At 41.4% G+C, this 21,907-nt stretch overlaps 1 protein-coding gene across 2 annotated transcripts; it reads right to left on the reverse strand.

Annotated features, from left to right (window-relative positions):
* Positions 1-3: 3 nt before the first annotated feature.
* On the reverse strand, positions 4-19,920 carry LOC118375858 (solute carrier family 2, facilitated glucose transporter member 3-like). 2 transcript variants are annotated; one of them, XM_035762486.2, is made up of 11 exons: positions 19,666-19,920; positions 19,075-19,249; positions 12,898-12,999; positions 12,173-12,333; positions 10,047-10,287; positions 9,629-9,791; positions 5,263-5,450; positions 3,236-3,340; positions 2,993-3,094; positions 823-1,026; positions 4-638 (listed from the first exon to the last, which is right to left on the reverse strand). In XM_035762486.2, exons 2-11 carry the CDS (start codon positions 19,096-19,098, stop codon positions 378-380), a joined length of 1,551 nt encoding a protein of 516 aa, XP_035618379.2. In that variant the 5' UTR covers positions 19,099-19,249; positions 19,666-19,920; the 3' UTR covers positions 4-377. The 2 variants fall into 2 exon arrangements, with proteins under 2 accessions (XP_035618379.2, XP_052345186.1); XM_052489226.1 differs by having other exon boundaries at positions 12,898-13,002; positions 19,666-19,918.
* Positions 19,921-21,907: the final 1,987 nt, after the last annotated feature.

A 21,907-nucleotide genomic window follows, 5' to 3' on the forward strand; every position in this document is an offset into this window, starting at 1 on the left:
ACACACACACACACACACACACACACACACACACACACACACACACACACACACACACACACACACACACACACACACACACACACACACACACAGTAAACATAAATCCTCTTTGACACGTACTCTCATGATGCCTGCATTATCATCCCCGACCCTATTCCCAACACACACTATACACACACCCGACACTAAGCTGCTATTTCATATGGAAGCACCTTTCCATAACAGTGCATATCTCTAGTCCTGCACTTGAAAAGTCCAAATCAACATCAAATGGATAAAAAAAAAGTTTTGTTTTGAACTTAAACTACATTACAGTATCTATGCACAAGGGGCTTGTCTAACCCTGTAACCCTGTTCTCTAAATGTTCCACTATCTACGGATTCGCTGACGATCCCTTCTTCTCCTTCCCTTCCGTCGGAAACTCAACCATTGGAACTTTCTCCGTTGTCGGGGAGACAGGCAGGGTGACCATACCCTCTGGGGGAGGAGATTGGGCTCCTGCAGTGCCGGCAAATCCTTTGGCAATGTCGTCAAAGGTCCGCCCCTTGGTCTCCGGGACTTTGAAGTAGGTGAAGACGATGAAGAATATGAGGAAGATCATGAAGATGATGAAGACGTAAGGACCACACAGCTCCTGTAAAGGAGAGAGAGAGAGGAGGTTAGAAAGTAACACCATCTAAGCTGTAAAGTTTGTCTGATGTGTTGGTCTTATAACGGTGCCAATCCAATTCATTCAGCTTTGAGGCCTGCAGATTTATCTTGATACATATACATATGTGTCTGTAGTACGAGGGGTAGGATGAGGAAGAAGAACCAACCTCCAGTTTGGGGAAGCCCAGCCCGACCAGGAAGTTGGCGGTCCAGTTGGAGCAGCCGGCGACGGCCATAGCTGCAGGCCGAGGCCCCTGGGAGAACAACTCAGCAACTATGAACCATGGGATAGGACCCGGACCCATCTCAAAACTGGCCACGAAGGCAAACACCGCCACGATGGCCAGGTAGCTCAGAGACGGGTTGGTCTTCTACTCAGAGAGGAGGGAGGGAATGGAGGGATCAAACATGTTTGTTTTAGTTTTCTTTCTCACCTTTATTTAACCAGGTAGGCCAGTTGAGAACAAGTTCTCATTTACAACTGCGACTTGTCCAAGATAAAGCAAAGTAGTGCGACAAAAAAAACAACACAGAGTTATACATGGGATAAACAAACGTACAGTCAATAACACACTAGAAAAATCTTGTAAGGAAGAAGTAAGGAGGTAATGCAATAAATAGGCCAATAGTGGCGAAGTAATGACATTTTAGCAATTTACACTGGAGTGATAGATGTGTAGGTGAGGATGTGCAAGTAGAAATACTGGTGTGCAAAAGAGCAGAAAAACAAAAACAAATATGGGGTTGAGGTGGGTAGTTGGTTGGATGGGCTATTTACAGATGAGCTATGTACAGCTGCAGCGATCGGTAAGCTGCTCTGACAGCTGACGCTTAAAGTTAGTGAGGGAGATATGAGTCTCCAAATTCAGTGATTTTCATTGGCAGCAGAGAACTGGAAGGAAAGGAAGCCAAAGTCGGTGTTGGCTTTGGGCATAACCAGTGAAATAAACCTGCTGGAGTGTGTGCTACCGGTGGGTGTTGCTATGGTGACAAGTGAGCTGAGATAAGGCGGAGCTTTACCTAGCAAGGACTTATAGATGACCTGGAGCCAGTGGGTTTGACGACGAATATGTAGCTAGGACCAGCCAACGAGAGCATACAGGTAGGTCGCAGTGGTGGGTAGTATATGGGACTTTGGTGACAAAACGGATGACACTGTGATAGACTGCATCCAATTTGCTGAGTAGAGTGTCGGAGGCTATTTTGTAAATGACATCGTCGAAGTCGAGGATCGGTAGGATAGTGAGTTTTACGAGGCTATGTTTGGCAGCATAAGTGAAGGAGGCTTTGTTGCGAAATAGGAAGCCGATTCGAGATTTAACTTTGGATTGGAGACGCTTAATGTGAGTCTGGAGGGAAAGTTTACAGTCTAGCCAGACACCTAGATATTTATAGTTGTCCACATATTCTAAGTCAGAAACGTCCAGAGTAGTGATGCTAGTCGGGCGGGCGGGTACAGGCAGTGATCGGTTGAAGAGCATGTATTTAGTTTTACTAGCATTTAAGAGCAGTTGGAGGCAACGGAAGGAGTGTTGTATGGTGTTGAAGCTCATTTGGAGGTTTGTTAACACAGTATCGAAAGAAGGGCCAGATGTATACAGAATGGTGTCGTCTGCGTAGAGGTGGATCAAAGAATCACCAGCAGCAAGAGCGGCATCATTGATATATACAGAGAAAAGAGTCGGCCTGAGAATTTAACGCTGCGGCACCCCCATAGAGACCACCAGAGGTCCGGACAACAGGCCTTCCAATTTGACACACTGAACTCTACCTGAGAAGTAGTTAGTGAACCAGGCGAGGCAGTCATTAAAGGCTGTTGAGTCTGCCGATAAGAATACAGTGATTGACAGAGTCGAAAGCATTGGCCAGGTCAATGAAGACAGCTGCACAGTACTGTCTTTTATCGATGGCGGTTAATGATGTCGTTTAGGACCTTGAGCGTGGCTGAGGTGCACCTATGACCAGCTCAGAAACCAGATTGCATAGCGGACAAGGTACGGTGGGATTCGAAATGGTCGGTGATATGTTTGTTCACTTGGCTTCCGAAGACTTTGGAAGGGCAGGATGGATATAGGTCTGTAACAGTTTGGGTCTAGAGTGTCTCCCCCTTTGAAGAGGGGGATGACTGCGGCTGCTTTCCAATCTTTAGGAATCTCAGACGATACGAAAGAGAGGTTGAACAGGCTAGTAATAGGGGTTGTAACAATGGCGGCGGATAATGTTTTTAATGTTAAGCAGTGGAATTAAATCCAATCAAGGATATTTATGGTGTGACAAGAATAGTTATTGTCGGGTTCTTGACATTTGAAATGATGGACAGCCAAGATTCAAACTCACCACCAATGAGAGGGAGATGGTCATGAGCAGAGCACTGACAGCCATTCCAGCCAATCCGATAAGGTGCAGGGTCCTTCGTCCTGCCCTCTCCACCAGAAAGAGCTGTGAATCAAGCAAGGAAGTGCTTAGAATGTGTCCACGGGTATTACATTTCATATTGGAATCTGGTCTAAGGTAGTGCACTATCAAACTGTACTATTTCTGTATTATTATACTTGACCAGATATGTGTTAAAATACTTACAGACACCACTGTGAATAGAGTGTTGACCACCCCAGCTCCTATAGTGGCGTAGATGGGCTGGGTCACCCCGGCAGTGTCAAATATACCTGTCGAATAGTAGAATACCTGAGGAGGAAGTAGGAGAGAGGGAGAGGAAGTTGATTACATTCATAACCAATATGAGGATATGTATCTAGTTAACTCTAGTTGTTGTCGACCCATGTTTACTCCTACAGACAGAGAGGGCTGTTGTTTCAGTGTGTTCTGTGGCCATCTGGGTTTGATTGATGCTGTATTTATAATTGTTTTATGTAACTTTTATTTAAGAAGGGAGTCATGCTGAGACCACAGTCTCGTTAGCAGATGAGCCCTGCATGAACACCAATAAACAACAGTTTTACTATACATATCTATATACACACCAATAAACAACAGTTTTACTATACATATCTATATACACATCAATAAACAACAGTTTTACTATACATATCTATATACACATCAATAAACACAGTTTTACTATACATATCTATATACACACCAATAAACAACAGTTTTACTATACATATCTATATACACATCAATAAACACAGTTTTACTATACATATCTATATACACATCAATAAACAACAGTTTTACTATACATATATATATACACATCAATAAACAACAGTTTTACTATACATATCTATATACACATCAATAAACACAGTTTTACTATACATATCTATATACACATCAATAAACAACAGTTTTACTATACATATATATATATACACATCAATAAACAACAGTTTTACTATACATATCTATATACACATCAATAAACACAGTTTTACTATACATATATATATACACATCAATAAACAACAGTTTTACTATACATATCTATATACACATCAATAAACACAGTTTTACTATACATATCTATATACACATCAATAAACACAGTTTTACTATACATATCTATATACACACCAATAAACAACAGTTTTACTATACATATCTATAAACACATCAATAAACAACAGTTTTACTATACATATATATATACATATCAATAAACAACAGTTTTACTATACATATCTATATACACATCAATAAACACAGTTTTACTATACATATATATATACACATCAATAAACAACAGTTTTACTATACATATCTATATACACATCAATAAACACAGTTTTACTATACATATCTATATACACATCAATAAACAACAGTTTTACTATACATATCTATATACACATCAATAAACAACAGTTTTACTATACATATCTATAAACACATCAAACACAAAACACAAAACACGTAAAGCAAAACACAATCATATGAAACATACACATTGTTCAGTAAAAGAGCCCTCTAACAGCTGTCTGAATTAGGCCCAGTCTAAAGGTCATTGCATTGACCTTTAACCTGGGTCTGTCTGAGTCAGGATAAACTTGGCTAACGCTAACTCAGACTGACAGCCAGGTTAACTGACCTTATCAACAGACAATCTCCATTAGATCTTAGGGTGATCATCCCACTATTCATGCTATTATGCTACATCCATTCCACTTAATAAAACGCTTCCTTCCTCAGCCTCTGGGCTGAAGAGGAGGTGGTGCCTTGACAGTCTCTGTATGTTGGCATCTCTTCACTGAATCATTTAGTTTCAGTATTCTAACGTTGAACTGTGACTTCTGTAGAACTGTGAGAGTTGCAACATTACACGTCCTACTACATATGCCTATACGCAATAACTTGATCTGGAAAGGCTCATTGAGAACTTATTCTTTTGAAATCTGTGGTTATGCTTCTCTTTCCTCATCTCCTTTCCTTCATTACTAATTTATAAAAGGGCTGGATAGGTTTCCACCATATTGCTTCCACCTGTCATGTATTGTTAGATCAGGGGTCATGGATTAAGAGAAGGAAAAACTCTCTGTCCTTCTTAAAGGCTTTTTTCCCCTAATGTTTTTCCTAGTTTGATAATGTAGTATGGAATAACTCCTGGCCCTAATTATGTTGCATTGTGGGAGTTGTAGTCTACTCACCGCGTTGATGCCAGAGAGCTGCTGGGAGAGCTGCAGGATGATGGCGATGATGATTGGCTGACGGTAGGCTGGCGAGCGGAAGAGTTCTGGAATAGTGACCTTCTTCTCCATGCCCATCTTCATCCCTTCTTCCTTCATCTCCTGGATGTCATCACTTACGTCCTCACAGCCACGCAGACGCACCAGGGCTGAAGGGAGGGCGAGATATTTTTTTTAATACTAGGTACTTTCTGATACTAACGAATCCCAAATAAACAACAGAGTAATTGTCATGCAATTACTTTTACACCACATTGTTTCTAAGTAAACAGTCAAATAAAAAAGTTACCTAAATGAGTGCTGTGCAATATGATCAGTACATCTCCTTTATTTAATATGATCAGTAACATCTCCTTTATTTAATATGATCAGTAACACCTCCTATGTAAAATATGATCAGTACATCTCCTTTATTTAATATGATCAGTAACATCTCCTTTATTTAATATGATCAGTAACACCTCCTATGTAAAATATGATCAGTACATCTCCTTTATTTAATATGATCAGTAACATCTCCTTTATTTAATATGATCAGTAACACCTCCTATGTAAAATATGATCAGTACATCTCCTTTATTTAATATGATCAGTAACATCTCCTTTATTTAATATGATCAGTAACACCTCCTATGTAAAATATGATCAGTACATCTCCTTTATTTAATATGATCAGTAACATCTCCTTTATTTAATATGATCAGTAACACCTCCTATGTAAAATATGATCAGTAACATCTCCTTTATTTAATATGATCAGTAACATCTCCATTATTTAATATGATCAGTAACACCTCCTATGTAAAATATGATCAGTAACATCTCCATTATTTAATATGATCAGTAACACCTCCTATGTAAAATATGATCAGTAACATCTCCATTATTTAATATGATCAGTAACATATCTTATGTGTAATATGATCTGTAAAATCTCCTTTATATGATCAATAACATATCCTAGGTTTGTTATGATCAGTACCACATCTTATGTGTAATATGATCAGTAACATCTGCTATGTGTAATAAACTCAGCAAAAAAATAAATGTCCTCTCACTGTCAACTGTGTATATTTTCAGCAAACTTAACATGTGTAAATATTTGTATGAACATAACAAGATCCAACAACTGAGACATAAACTGAACAAGTTCCACAGACATGTGACTAACAGAAATAATGTGTGGAATAATGTGTCCCTGAACAAGGGGGGTAACAGTTAGTATCTGGTACTGCAGTGCAGTGTGAGATATTACCCCACTCTTCCACCAAGGCACCTTCCCGGTCAATTCTGGGGGAATGCCCCTAGTCCTCATTGTCCGATCCAACAGGTCCCAGACGTACGCAATGGTATTGAGATCCGGGCTCTTCGCTGGCCATGGCAGAACACTGACATTCCTGTCTTGCAGGAAATCACTCACAGAATGAGCAGTATGTCTGGTGGCATTGTCATGGTGGAGGGTCATGTCAGGATGAGCCTGCAGGAAGGGTACCACATGAGGGAGGAGGATGTCTTCCCTGTAACGCACAGCGTTCAGATTGCCTGCAATGACAACAAGCTCAGTCCGATGATGCTGTGACACACTGCCCCAGACCATGACGGACTCTCCACCTCCAAATCGATCTCGCTCGAGAGTACAGGCCTCGGTGTAACACTCATTCCTTCGATGATAAACGCGAATCCGACCATCACCCCTGGTGAGACAAAACCACGACTTGTCAGTGAAGAGCACTTTTTGCCAGTCCTGTCTGGTCCAGCGACGGTGGGTTTGTGCCCATAGGCAACGTTGTTGCCGGTGATGTCTGGTGAGGACCTGCCTTACATACAACAGGCCTACAAGCCATCAGTCCAGCCTATTGAGGACAGTCTGAGCACTGATGGAGGGATTGTGAGTTCCTGGTGTAACTCGGGCAGTTGTTGTTGCCATCCTGTACTTGTCCCGCAGGTGTGATGTTCGGATGTATGGATCCTGTACTGGTGTTGTTACACGTGGTCTGCCACTGCGAGGACTAACAGCTGTCCTTCCTGTCTCCCTGTAGCGCTGTCTTAGGCGTCTCACAGTATGGACATTGCAATTTATTGCCCTGGCCACATCTGCAGTCCTCATGCCTCCTTGCAGCATGCCTAAGGCACATTCACACAGATGAGCAGGGACCCTGGGCTTCTTTCTTTTGGTGTTCTTCAGAGTCAGTAGAAAGGCCTCTTTAGTGTCCCAGGTTTTCATAACTGTGACCTTAATTGCCTACCGTCTGTAAGCTGTTAGTGTCTTAGTTAGTGTCTTAATGACCATGACAATGTTCATTAATTGTTTATGGTTCATTGAACAAGCATGGGAAACTGTCAGGATTTGGCCAGGGTTGTTCCGGTTTTTGGTCACTAGATGCCCCCATTGTGCCTTTTGACCTTTTGTTTTCCCTTGATCCCCATTATTATTTGCACCTGTGCCTCGTTTCCCCTGATTGTATTTAAACCCTTTGTTTTCCTCAGTCCTTTGCTCTGTGTTTGTATGTTAGCACCCAGCCCTAGTACTCTGTGAACTCTTGTTGATCCCGGTGGACTCTCTTGTGGAATTCTGTTTTTTGTTCTTGTTTGTTTGTTTTTGAGTATTTTTTTTTGGCTTTTTGTGCGATACCTTCCACCTTGTGGATTTACCTTTTTGTCTTGGAGGATTACCTTTGTTCTTGTGGAATTCCTTTTGAGGTTGTGGAGTTACATGTTTTCCTGAAGAACTTCACTTTTTACTTCATTAAATACACCGTCTCAAGTACTGCTGTGTCTGCCTCATCTTCTGGGTTCTGCCAACTATTCGTGGCTCAGTTGGTTAAGTGACTGTTTCTCCCTCCGGAGACCCGGGTTCGTAACCGGGTCCTGACAGGAAACAGTGTCTAAACCCTTGACAATGATTTTTACGAATTATCTTTGAAAGACAGGGTCCTGAAAAAGGGATGTTTATGATCAGTAACATCTCCTATGTGTAAAATGATAAGTAACATCTATGTGTAACATGATCAGTAACATCTCCTTTATTTAATTTGATCAGTAACATATCCTGTGTAATATGATCAGTAACATCTCCATTTTATTTAAAATGATATGTAACATATCTTATGTGTAATATGATCAGTAACATGTCCTATGTATAATATGATCTGTAGCATCTCCTATGTGTAATATGATCAGTAACATATCCTATGTGTAATATGATGTGTAATATGATCAGTAACATCTCCTATGTATAATATGATCAGTAACATATCCTATGTGTAATATGATCAGTAACATATCATATGTGTAATATGATCAGTAACATATCCTATGTGTAATATGATCAGTAACATCTCCTATGTATAATATGATCAGTAGCATATCCTATGTGTAATATGATCAGTAACATATCCTATGTGTAATATGATCAGTAACATATCATATGTGTAATATGATCAGTAACATATCCTATGTGTAATATGATCAGTAACATCTCCTATGTGTAATATGATCAGTAACATCTCCTATGTATAATATGATCAGTAGCATATCCTATGTGTAATATAATCAGTAACATATCCTATGTGTAATATGATCAGTAACATATCATATGTGTAATATGATCAGTAACATATCCTATGTGTAATATGATGTGTAATATGATCAGTAACATCTCCTATTTGTAATATGATCAGTAACATCTATGTATAATATGATCAGTAGCATATCCTATGTGTAATATAATCAGTAACATCTCCTATGTGTAATATGATCAGTAACATATCCTATGTGTAATATGATCAGTAACATCTCCTATGTATAATATGATCAGTAACATCTCCTATGTGTAATATGATCAGTAACATATCCTATGTGTAATATGATCAGTAACATATCATATGTGTAATATGATGTGTAATATGATCAGTAACATCTCCTATTTGTAATATGATCAGTAACATCTCCTATGTGTAATATAATCAGTAACATCTCCTATGTGTAATATGATCAGTAACATATCCTATGTGTAATATGATCAGTAACATATCCTATGTGTAATATGATCAGTAACATCTCCTATGTGTAATATGATCAGTAACATCTCCTATGTGTAATATGATCAGTAACATCTCCTATGTGTAATATGATCAGTAACATCTCCTATGTGTAATATGATCAGTAACATCTCCTATGTGTAATATGATCAGTAACATATCCTATGTGTAATATGATCAGTAACATATCCTATGTGTAATATGATCAGTAACATCTCCTATGTGTAATATGATCAGTAACATCTCCTATGTGTAATATGATCAGTAACATGTCTCCTCTCCCTGACCTTTGCGAGCCTCCTCCTCCTGGTTTAGGCTGATGAGGAGGTAGCGGGGGCTCTCTGGGCAGAAGGGCAACATGATGCTCTGCACCACAGCAGGGATGGCTGTCAGGGACAGCAGGAGGGGCCACAGGGAGTCTGACCCCAGCAGAAACTCCAGACCAAAGACCTACAGAGCAGAGAGAGGGACAACAGGATGGCCAGGGTTAAAGCTTAAGGTAGTAGAAAAGTAATGCTCAAACTAAAACAGATTTAACTGACTTGATTATAAAGAAAAAGGAGATCGGTCAATTACATTCAGTGAAATGAACAGCATTTAAATCAGTTGACCTCAATAACATTAAGTTCAATTAATTACAATAAACTCAGTAGAGTTTGAACCAAAATAACCTAAATGACCAGTGCCTGGTCCTCTCTGTGGTACCTGTGCCACCAGGATGCCAATGACCACTCCCAGCTGGTGGAGGGTGCCGAAGGCCCCTCTGAGGTGCGTGGGGGCCAGCTCTCCCACATACATGGGTGTCAGTCCCGTACACAGGCCACAGAACACGCCAATGACCAGCCTGCCAATGATGACCATCTCAAAGGACTTACACAGGCTGGACAGACCCATCAGAGTTCCACCCAGAAGGGCCAGCACATTGGCCAGGAGCATGGACTTCCGCCTGGGGAGAGGGAGAGAGAGAGAGAGAGAGGAGGATATGAAAAGGGGAAAGAAAAGAAAGAAAGTGGGAGGAAAAAGGTGTGATGTTAGAAAGATGGAGTGAAGCCATTTAGTCCAGTGCCCTGCCAGAGACCATGAATGGCCTGCTAAATAAAGAGTGATGAAGTGAGGTGAGATGAGGTCAGGTTAGGAGTAGAGGTTGACCGATTAATTGGAATGGCCGATTAATTAGGGCTGATTTCAAGTTTTCCTAACAATCGTTAATCGTCATTTTTGGACACCGATTATGGCCGATTACGTTGTACTCAGCGAGGAGACTGCGTGGCAGGCTGACTACCTGTTATGCGAGTGCAGCAAGGAGCCAATGTAAGGTGCTAGCTAGCATAAAACTTATCTTATAAAAAACAATCAATCTTAACATAATCAGTAGTTAACTACTCATGGTTGATGATATTACTAGTTTATCTAGATTGTCCTGCATTGCATATAATCGATGCGGTGCCTGTTAATTTATCATTGAATCACAGCCTACTTTGCCAAACGGGTGATTTAACAAGCGCATTCGCGAAATAAGCACTGTCGTTGCACCAATGTGTACCTAACCATGAACATCAATGCCTTTCTTAAAATCAATACAAACAAGTATATATTTTTAAACCTGCACATTTAGTTAATATTGCTGGCGAACATGAATTTCTTTTAACTAGGGAAATTGTGTCACTTCTCTTGCATTCTGTGCAAGCAGAGTCAGGGTATTTGCAGCAGTTTGGGCCGCCTGGCTCGTTGCGAACTGTGTGAAGACCATTTCTTCCTAACGAATTAATTTGCCAACATTGTACATAATTATGACATAATATTGAAAGTTGTGCAATGTAACAGCAATATTTAGACTTAGGGATGCTTAGTTAGATAAAATACGTAACGGTTCCGTATTTCACTGAAAGAATAAACGCTTTGTTTTCAAAATGATAGTTTCCGGATTTGACCATATTAATGATCTAAGGCTCGGGTTTCTGTGTGTTATTATATTATAATTAAGTCATGATTTGATAGAGCAGTCTTACTGAGTGGGGGTAGGCAGCAGCAGGCTTGTAAGCATTCATTCAAACAGCACTTTCCTGCATTTGCCAGCAGCTCTTCGCTGTGCCTCAAGCATTGCGCTGTTTATGACTTCAAGACTATCAACTCCCGAGATTAGGCTGGCAATACTAAAGTACCTGTTAGAACATACAATAGTCAAAGATATATGAAATACAAATGGTATAGAGAGAAATAGTCCTATAATAACTACAACCTAAAACTTCTTACCTGGGAATATTGAAGACTTATGTTAAAAGGAACCACCAGCTTTCATATGTTCTGAGCAAGGAACTTAAACGTTAGCTTTTTTACATGGCACATATTGCACTTTTACTTTCTTCTCCAACACTGGGTTTTTGCATTATTTAAACCATTTATTTGAGACTAAATTGATTTTATTGAATCATTATTTTAAGTTAAAATACGTGTTTATTCCGTATTGTTGTAATTGTCATTATTACAAATATATATATAAAAATCGGATGATTAATCGGTATCGGCTTTTTTTTTTGGTCCTCCAATATTCGGTATCGGTATCGGAGTTGAAAAATCATAATCGGTCGACCTCTAGTTAGGAGGTAAGACCGCAATGAACATTACAGCCTCAATTAACATTACAGCACAGAATCGACTAAAGGCCCGTGGCTCATCTTTGAGAGCAAATATTTACAAGCCGCCCAACTCTCATTGTGGTGCTGAGAATAAAATAAATAAAACAGTACAAAGTCATTACAGACACAAAACCACTTCCACACACACATTTACTGTACATCTGCATTTCTTTGTATCATTAGTCCTTAACTCACCTCCCAAACCTGTCCACCATGACCCCCACAGACAAGGACCCAACCATGCCCCCCACACTGAAGATGGCCACAGCGAAGCTCCAAACCATGGTGTTAGTCCCAGAGGAGAAGGGTTCTCCATAACGATCCATAGACACATTCTGGAAGAACCGTCGCAGTTTCTGAGAGTGGAGATGACAGAACCTTAGAACCTTCAGAGGTTAAAGGGTGGGAATATCACTGAGGATTTAGACAAGTGGTCTAAAATCCTAGTCCTGGAGATGTACAGAGGGTGCAGGCATTTGTTCCAGCCCTGTTCCAGCCGTGACTGTTATATTCAATACACATGAGTACTACCACTGACTGCCCACAAGGGGGAAACACAGTTGAAAACAACAGCACATCCATCCAACTCTGTGTGTGTGTGTGTGTGTGTGTGTGTGTGTGTGTGTGTGTGTGTGTGTGTGTGTGTGTGTGTGTGTGTGTGCCAACTAGTATGACACAACGCTAAGTTGATTATAAAAGGAGGTATCAATGCTTTTTGAACTAATAATACATTAATAATGATGACCATTATGACCACTCCCGTATCACACACACACACACACACACACACACACACACACACACACACACACACACACACACACACACACACACACACACACACACACACACACACACACACACACACACACACACACACAAACACACACACACACACACATACACACACGCACACACACCTGCTCAGGGGCATTGATGACTCCAGTGTTGTATCCGAACTGCAGGGAGCCGATGACGGCTGTAGTGATGCAGTAGAGGAGGTAACAGGTCACTCCCTTCTTCTTCTGGGGATGGAGGAGAGGAAGAGAGAGGGGGAGTGAAAATGGGGAGAGAGAGGGAGTGATGGAGGGCGAGGGGTGTTAAAATAATAGAAAGAGAGAGAGAAACAGATAACAAGAAAGTGACAGAGAAAAGGATAGCGAGAGAGAGAGAGAGAGAGGGAGAGAGAGAGAGAGAGAGAGAGAGAGAGAGAGAGAGAGAGAGAGAGAGAGAGAGAGAGAGAGAGAGAGAGAGAAACAGGAAATTAGATATCCACTGGTCTAATGCATATGGATGGAGATGTAGTGTACAATAATTCTGTCATTGTCATCATAGCCAGTGTCATAGCCAGTGTCTTGGCCCACAAGGCTCTTGTTGTTCCCAGTGACAGTAGAACATACACAATGAACCATTCTGTTTGTGATTGTTCTCCCTTTCTTCTGCTTTCTCTCTGAGCATCCACAAGCTGTCACTGTCTACACTGCCACGCTAGCCTCGGTGTTACAAAACAGTGGAAATGGAACCATGTTTCGCAATCCTGATCGACCCGGAGTCTTGAGGATGAACTGTGAGAAGAATAGAGACTCTATGCTACTATGGATTTATGCTACTTTATTTTACTGTTGAGGCCTATTGTATTGGGTTCGGCTGTTATACCAGTCCAATATGCGTTAATATACGAATCCTAACTACTACTTAAACAAATACCAAGTGAATACATCTGGCATGAAGATGTTTTCTTTTTAGCTGTGGGTTTTTGATGAATGATAGTCAGTTGTGACATTTAAAGCTGGGCAACATAGCAGCACCAAGCTGAGCAACATAGCAGCACCAAGCTGATTGGTTATAATGAAAGTCTGCTATACAAAGCCCTGGGCCAGACCAGGGAAAGAACCCCTGTTTGATGTGGTCTCTTTTAAAGGACCAAAACCTACTCATCTCAAATACCACATCTCTTTTACAGTGAATGTAGGCTGTAGGAAAGTGACATAACAGTGTCAGTTATTATTACACAAAGGTAGGCTACTCTTTATGACACACACTATTACACATACAAGTAGATGGGCCGAAGACGAGACATTTAAATTTGGGGTTCGAAGACCATTCATTTAACATAAAAAGAGAAATATGTATAAATATAATGTTAAATCACTCAACTCTTACCCTTCTCTTGACCTAGAAATATGTGTGTTGCAAACTATTCAATTAAGGGAGTTATTGAGCTCTAAAGTGTCAAAATGTCCTTCAGTGTAACTGTCCGTGTTAAAATTCTAATGACAAGTGTTTTTAAAATGTAGAAATTCATCCTAAAAATACAAATGAACACTCATGGCATAATTGTGTGTGTTTGCAACAATATATAGACTAATGGGCAACATACTGAATCTAAAAAATCTATAAAAAACTTGAATAACTTTTGTCTGGACTTTTGCTCTTCATCAATGTCATTCAGTATCACAAAGGTAAAAAGCCATTTTAAAGGTAATCATGTGACAGTGTGTGACATCACAAAGAAGACCCATTGAAGACCCTCTATCAATGTGATGAGGTGAGTAAATCTCTGATGATTTCACCTTTTCAACCTCTAGTAACCTTTGTACCAAAAACGCATGTCCTTCAGTACAACACAGAAAACATCATTTTAATGTTATTATTTTATAAAAAGCTATATTAAACATGAAAAGTAAGGATAATATGTATAGGTCAAGGTCATTACTTTATATAGGTGGTCAAATAACTGCCTGTTAAATATGTTTATGTATGAAATCCATCCTTCAGTATCACACTTTTGTCCTTCAGCACAACAAAAGTTTAATGTTATACCACAATGTCACCCATTATGCTGAATGACAGTAGCTTTGTTATCCCATGTTTTCACAAGTTTACAACATTTAATAATTTAATTTAATTCAGATTTAATTGTTGTATGAATACTGAATATTGTAATTTAAAACTATTTTATGGCATTTTAAGGTATTTTCAAGGCACGTTATCTTTATACTGTAGATGCCGTTGTCTAATAAGGAGAAGGCTGCACGACACAGACAAAAGATTAACGCAGACCCAGTTACTAGGGAGAAAAGACTAGCCAGAAGAAAAGCAAGATTTTGTTTTCAGGGTTTCATGCTACTGTCAGCAACAGAATTAGGATATGATAGGATATAAAGCTGGGTGGATAACACTTAACATTAAGTTGCACTATTACACTCTAGTTCATGTTTTATTGCACTGCAGTCAAGGTATAACTGATGGATTATATTAGTTAATATAATATTACACACACATACAGGTTAGTCGAGGTAATATGTACATAATTGAGGTCAATGCAAATAGTCAGGGTAGCCATTTGATTAGCTGTTCAGCAGTCTTATGGCTTGGGGGTAGAAGCTGTTAAGAAGCCTTTTGGACCTAGACTTGGCGCTCCGGTATTGCTTGCCTTGCTGTAGCAGAGAGAACAGTCTATGACTAGGGTGGCAGGAGTCTTAGGCCATTTTTAGGGCCTTCCTCTGACACCGCCTGGTATAGAGGTCCTGGATGGCAGGAAGCTTGGCCCCAGTGATGTACTGGGCCGTACGCACTACCCACTGTAGTGCCATGCAGTCAGAGGCCGAGAAGTTGACATACCAGGCAGTGCAGCTGTACAGTCTTGGCCAAAAGTTTTGAAAATGACACATGAATTTTCACAAAGTCTGCTGCCTCAGTTTGTATGATAGCGATTTGCATATACTCAAGAATGTTATGAAGAGTGATCAGAAGAATTTCAATTAATTGCAAAGTCCCTCTTTGCCATGCAAATTAACTGAATCTCCAAAAAACATGTCCACTGCATTTCAGCCCCGCCACAAACGGACCAGCTGAAATCATATCAATGATTTGTTAACACAGGTGTGAGTGTTGACGAGGACAAGGCTGGAGATCTGATTCAGGCTGATTCAGTTTGAATAACTGACTGATATAGCTGCCAGTACGATTGCACCTAAATCAGCCATTTATCGGATCATTGAGAACTTCAAGGTGAGCGGTTCAATTGTTGTGAAGAAGGCTTCAGGGTGCCCAAGAAAGTCCAGCAAGCACCAGGACCGTCTCCAAAAGTTGATTCAGCTGCGGGATCGGGGCACCACCAGTACAGAGCTTGCTCAGGAATGGCAGCAGGCAGGTGTGAGTGCATCTGCATGCACAGTGAAGCAAAGACTTTTGGAGGATGGCCTGGTGTCAAGAAGGACAGCAAAGAAGCCACTTCTCTCTACACAAACCTATATAGACATGTGCATTTTTGTCAATGTGTGTTTGTGTGTGTGTGTGTGTGTGTGTGTGTGTGTGTGTGTGTGTGTGTGTGTGTGTGTGTGTGTGTGTGTGTGTGTGTGTGTGTGTGTGTGTGTGTGTGTGTGTGTGTGTGTGTGTGTGTGTGTGTGTGTGTGTGTGTGTGTGTTTGTGTGTGTCACATGACCGGAAAAGTCCTTCTGTTTCTCATCCTATTATCTGTCCATCTGATTCTCTGTCTCTCTATTCCTCATTTCATCTTTCTGCAAGTGCTGGATTTTCACCCACGGTAGCCAATCCACCATTCATTCTGATCTTAACTCCAACCCTCCAATGTCCACAGACTAACACATATTTCCCAGTATAATACCATTTTGCTATTTCCTTTTGCAATACATCCCTCCATTTTACTGTGATGCCTTACGAGGGTCTTGAACCTCCCTATTTGTAACATTTCTCATTTCCGATCAGTGCTATTAGTCAATATACACTAGAAATACAAAAGTATGTGGACACCCCTTCAAATTAGTATATTTGGCTATTTCAGCCACACTTGGGACTGACAGGTGTATAAAATCGAGCACACCGCCATGCACTCTCCATAGACAAACATTGGGAGTAGAATTGCCTTACTGAAGAGGTCAGTGACATTCAACTTGGCACCGTCATAAGATGCCACCTTTCCAACTAGTCAGTTTGTCAAATTTCTGCCCTGCTAGAGCTGTCAACTGTAAGTGGTGTTATTATGAAATGGAAACGTCTAGGAGCAACAAGGGCTCACCCGCAAAGTAGTAGGCAACACAAGGTCACAGAACGGGACCGCTGAGTGCTAAAGCTCCTAGAGTGTAAAAATGGTCTGTCCCTGGTTGCAACTCTCACTACCAAGTTCCAAACTGCATCTGGAAGCAAAGTCAGCACAATAACTGGTCGTCAGGAGCTTCATGAAAAGGGTTTCCATGGTGGAGCAGTCACACACAAGCCTAAGATCACCATGCGCAATGCCAAGTGTCAGCTGGAGTGGTGTAAAGCTCATAGCCATTGGACTCTGGAGCAGCTTCACCATCCGCCAGTCCGTCAGATTAATCTGGGTTTGGCGCATGCCAGGATGCATAGTGCAAACTGTAAAGTTTGGTGGAGGACGAATAATGATCTAGGCCTGTTTTCATGGTTCCTTAGTTCCAGTGAAGGGAAATCTTAACACTACAGCATACAATGACATTCTAGACGATTCTGTGCTTCCAAATTTGTGGCAACAGTTTGGGGAAGGCCCTTTCCTGTTCAGCATGACAATGCCCCTGTGCACAAAGCGAGGTCCATCCAGAAATTGTTTGTCGAGATTGGTGTGGAAGAACTTGACTGGCCTGCACAGAGGCCTGACCTCAACCCCATCGAACACCTTTGGAATGAATTGGAACACTGACTGTGAGCCAGGCCTAATCGACCCAACATCAGTGCCCGACCTCACTAATGCTCTTGTGGCTGAATGGAAGTCCCTGCAGCAATGTTCCAACATCTAGTGGAGAGCCTTCCCAGAAGAGTGCACTCTGTTCTAGCAGCAAAGGGGGGACCAACTCCATATTAATGCCCATGATTTTGGAATGAGATGTTCGACAAGCAGGTGTCCAAATACTTTTGGTAATGTAGTGTAACAACATGGTCAGTGAGTGACATGCTATTGGCAAGAAGCTCAATTTCACATCAATGGTTGGTAGGAAAGTCTCATTGCCTAAAAGCCACAAAGAAGAGAAAGACAACCAACAGTGTGCAACCTGTTTCAAAAGACAAGCCATGTTGTAGTTAGGCAACCATATGAAGACACATTTGGTAACAATAAGCATCTAATCCATCTGTATTTTAGAGTGGTTTAAGAGTGTGATCATGACTAGGTTAGCAGTGTGTCTGTGTGTGTGGGGGGGTCTGATGGCCAATCTAGGCCTCTAGGGCTTATAACTCTATCCCTCTGTCACACTATTACTATTGCTATTGCTCCCTCTATCATATGGCTCTTTCTACTCCTTTCTCTCACCTCACACATCATTTGCTATACCCACCTCCCTTACTACATATCACTCTCTCTTCCCTCATTCTGTCTGTCTCTCCTAGTCCTGCATGCAGGTACAGGCCAGAGAATAAAACAGACCCGCTCAAGTTCAGACACGCCACCTGTATCTGTAGCATCCACCAATCCCCTTTCTCCTTCTCTACCCCCCCCCCCCTCTCTCACTCTCCTCTCCCACTTCCCTTCCACCCCAGCCCCTGTTCTTCTACATGCCAGAGAGGAAAAGTAGTGCTTACCCGTCTCCTTGTAAATACCATTCTCTGACTGACTCATTAAAGGTCGGGAGACAAAGACAGGGAGGGGAAAAAACATTGCTCTACTCTTCCTCAGGAAACAGTGCTGGTGGATGAGGATTGTTTATGAAATAGTCACCAGAGATAAATGAATGTATAATGTACAAAGGAGAAGAGTAGTAGTATAAATACTGTTGCACAACTGGTGTGATGGTAGAGTAACTAATGTGGTTCAAATGGTGATGTATTTCAATTGCATTGTTGTGTTGTGGAAGGAAACATTAAAAACTGTAATTGCAACAACAACAAAAAGAAGCAACATGAATAAATGAATAAAATCATATGATGTAATCAGCTCACCAGAGCCGAGTACCAGCAGCTCAAAATTACTACTGCTTGAGTTCCTGCAACTTTTATAGAATATTATCGCAAAAGTATTGTGGAGTTCCTGCGCCTAAATATAAATAGTACCAGCACCTATTTCAGTCCAAGTCAAGCACGGGAGAATACTAGATGTGAGAAGACAGACCTAAAGTGTTGCTTACCTTCCCAGCTTCCATATTCTCCATCTTGAATTATGTTTCACTGTCTGACTTCCTCAGGAAAGATCAAATAACTCCAAGTTTAATACTTTGTTTGAGTTTCTCCTTCCAAAACTAGGCTCTCATTTGCAAGGTTAACAATGTAGGCAGTCCAAACAGCAGTTTGCAGAGGAACCACCTACAGAGAAACATTTTAACAGAAGCATTTTAATACACTAGAAGTGATGAACTAAAACACCTGAAACACATCAAGCCGAGCAGCTGCACAGACAGCAGAGTATATTCTACCTGTGGATGCACAAATTCAACCTCCACTGTACAGTAGACTATCTGGCTTGAGCAGCAAAATACATTATGATGTATTTTACGAAAGTGGTGATGATACACGTTTCATTTTCATGCATACATTACATTTCGTCCTATTCTATTCTATTCTATTCACCACTAATTCTGATAGAGCGTCCTCCTGTTGACTACTATTGACTAAAGTCTATAAATAAATATATGTCTATAAATACATCCCTTCTCATTCTAAATGAACAAATACAAACGTTTGCTAACTTCACAATAGTAAAACGATATAGGCTATTTTACCGTAATTCCTATTTGGTGCCAAATAGGTTATCGTATCTCCCTTTAGTCCGTTATCTAGAACTGTATGCTTAGAAGAATGTCTAGCACTTGATCCCCTCTCTCTCTCGTCACCGATTTATATACGATAGTGGCACAAGTCTGTCCGCACGTTTCCTAGCTTTGCCGACATCCTATGCGCCCTGGTAATCTCTGGTCATGCTTGCTCCTACACGTAAAAGCGCACGCTTTTTAAAAACCAAATAATTGCGCTCGTGGGGCATTTGAGCCCTGAACAGAGCCTGGCAGGCAGTCTGATCAGGCTGAGAGAACGTTCGAGGATAGTGTAGGCTGGTTGGGAGTTGTGCCACTGCCCATTCTCTCAAAATGTCGGCGCCTGTAGAAGTTGAGTTGAGAAGTTTCGAGTTGAGCAAACCAATTTTGAGATGGAGTTACATCGGGATGCCACTGGGCTGCTAACGAAGCCAGGAGGAGAAAAATATTGGGACAGGTACACGGAAAGGTGGATTTCGAAGGAGGAATGGAGGAGGAAAAAGAGGAAGAAGAGGTCGAAGAGAATGAAGATAGCAGAGGCTGAATTGGAATTGAATGAAGATGGTGTGTAGAAGAAGTCTGGGGTCAAGTACAAACAGGGTGCGCTGTCCACCAGACCGAGTTCTGGAAGTGAACTGGAAGTGAATGAGGGAGATTTAAGTGAGGTGGAAGGTGTGGTGAGGATCTCGCAAGCTGAGCCTTGCATTGATGGACATTATGATAAAGATGAGTTTTGCCCAGCGGGAGTTCAATTCTCGGAGAAAGTGGATCCAGGCCTTTTGCTGGACAAGTCTTTTTGCTCGAACTCGTTCTGCAGATAGATATATCCGCTAATAGAGGACTATTAAAGGCCCAGTGCACTAATTTTGTGGAACAAAAAAAACGTACATTTGTATTTTATATTCTACAGACTCAAAATTGAGCTCAGGTGCCTCCTGTTTCCTTTGATCACCCTTGAGATGTTTCTACAACTATATTGGAGTCCACCTGTGGACATGGTTTGGAAAGGCACACACCTGTCTATATAAGGTCCTAAGCCATGAGGTCGAAGGAATTGTCCATAGAGCTCCGAGACAGGATTGTGTCAAGGCACAGATCTGGGGAAGGGTACCAAAAACTTAATATAGCATTGAAGATCCCCAAGAACACAGTGGCCTCAATCATTCTTAAATGGAAGAAGTTTGGAACCACCAAGACTCTTCCTAGATCTAGCCACCTGGCCAAATTGAGCAATCGGGGGAGAAGAGCACTCTGACAGAGCTCCAGAGTTCCTCTGGGGAGATGGGAGAACCTTCCAGAAGAACAACCATATCTGAAGCACTCCACCAATCAGGCTTTTATGGTAGAGTGGCCAGACAGAAGCCACTCCTCAGTAAAATGCACATGACAGCCCACTTGGAGTTTGCCAAAAGGCACCTAAAGGACTCTCAGACCTTGAGAAAAAGAGTATCTGGTCTGATGAAACCAAGATTGAACTCTTTGGCCTGAATGCCAAGCTTCATGTCTGGAGGAAACCTGGCACTGTCCCTACGGTGAAGCATGGTGGCGACAGCATCACGTTGTTTTTGAGTGGCAGGGACTGGGAGACTAGTTAGTATTGAGGGAAAGATGAACAGAGCAAAGTACAGAGAGATCCTTGATCAAAACCTGCTCTAGAGCTCTCAGGACTACAGACAGGGGCAAAGATTCACCTTCCACCAGGACAATGACCCTAAGCACACAGCCAAGACAACGCAGAAGTGGCTTCAGGAACAAGTGTCTGAATGTCCTTGAGTGGCCCAGCCAAAGCCCGGATTTGAGCCAGATCGAACATCTCTGGAAAGACCTGAATGTAGTTGTGCCGCGACGCTCCCCATCCAACCGGACAGAGCTTGAGAGGATCTGCAGAGAAGAATGGGAGAAACTCTCCAAATACAGGTGCCAAGCTTGTAGCATCATACCCAAGAAGACTCAAGGCTGTAATAGCTGCCAAAGGTGCTTCAACAAAGTACTGAGTAAAGGGTTTGAATACTTATTTAAATGTGACATTTCAGTTTTGTGTTTTTAATAAGTCAGCAGAAATGTCTAAAATCAGGACGAGTAAAGGCCCAGGACGAGTAAAGGCCCAGGACTAGTAAAGGCCCAGGACTAGTAAAGGCCCAGGACTAGTAAAGGCCCAGGACGAGTAAAGGCCCAGGATGAGTAAAGCCCCAGGACTAGTAGAGGCAGGATT

Source organism: Oncorhynchus keta, chromosome 31 (genome assembly GCF_023373465.1).
Source record: "Oncorhynchus keta strain PuntledgeMale-10-30-2019 chromosome 31, Oket_V2, whole genome shotgun sequence".
Classification (NCBI taxonomy): Eukaryota; Metazoa; Chordata; class Actinopteri; order Salmoniformes; family Salmonidae; genus Oncorhynchus; species Oncorhynchus keta.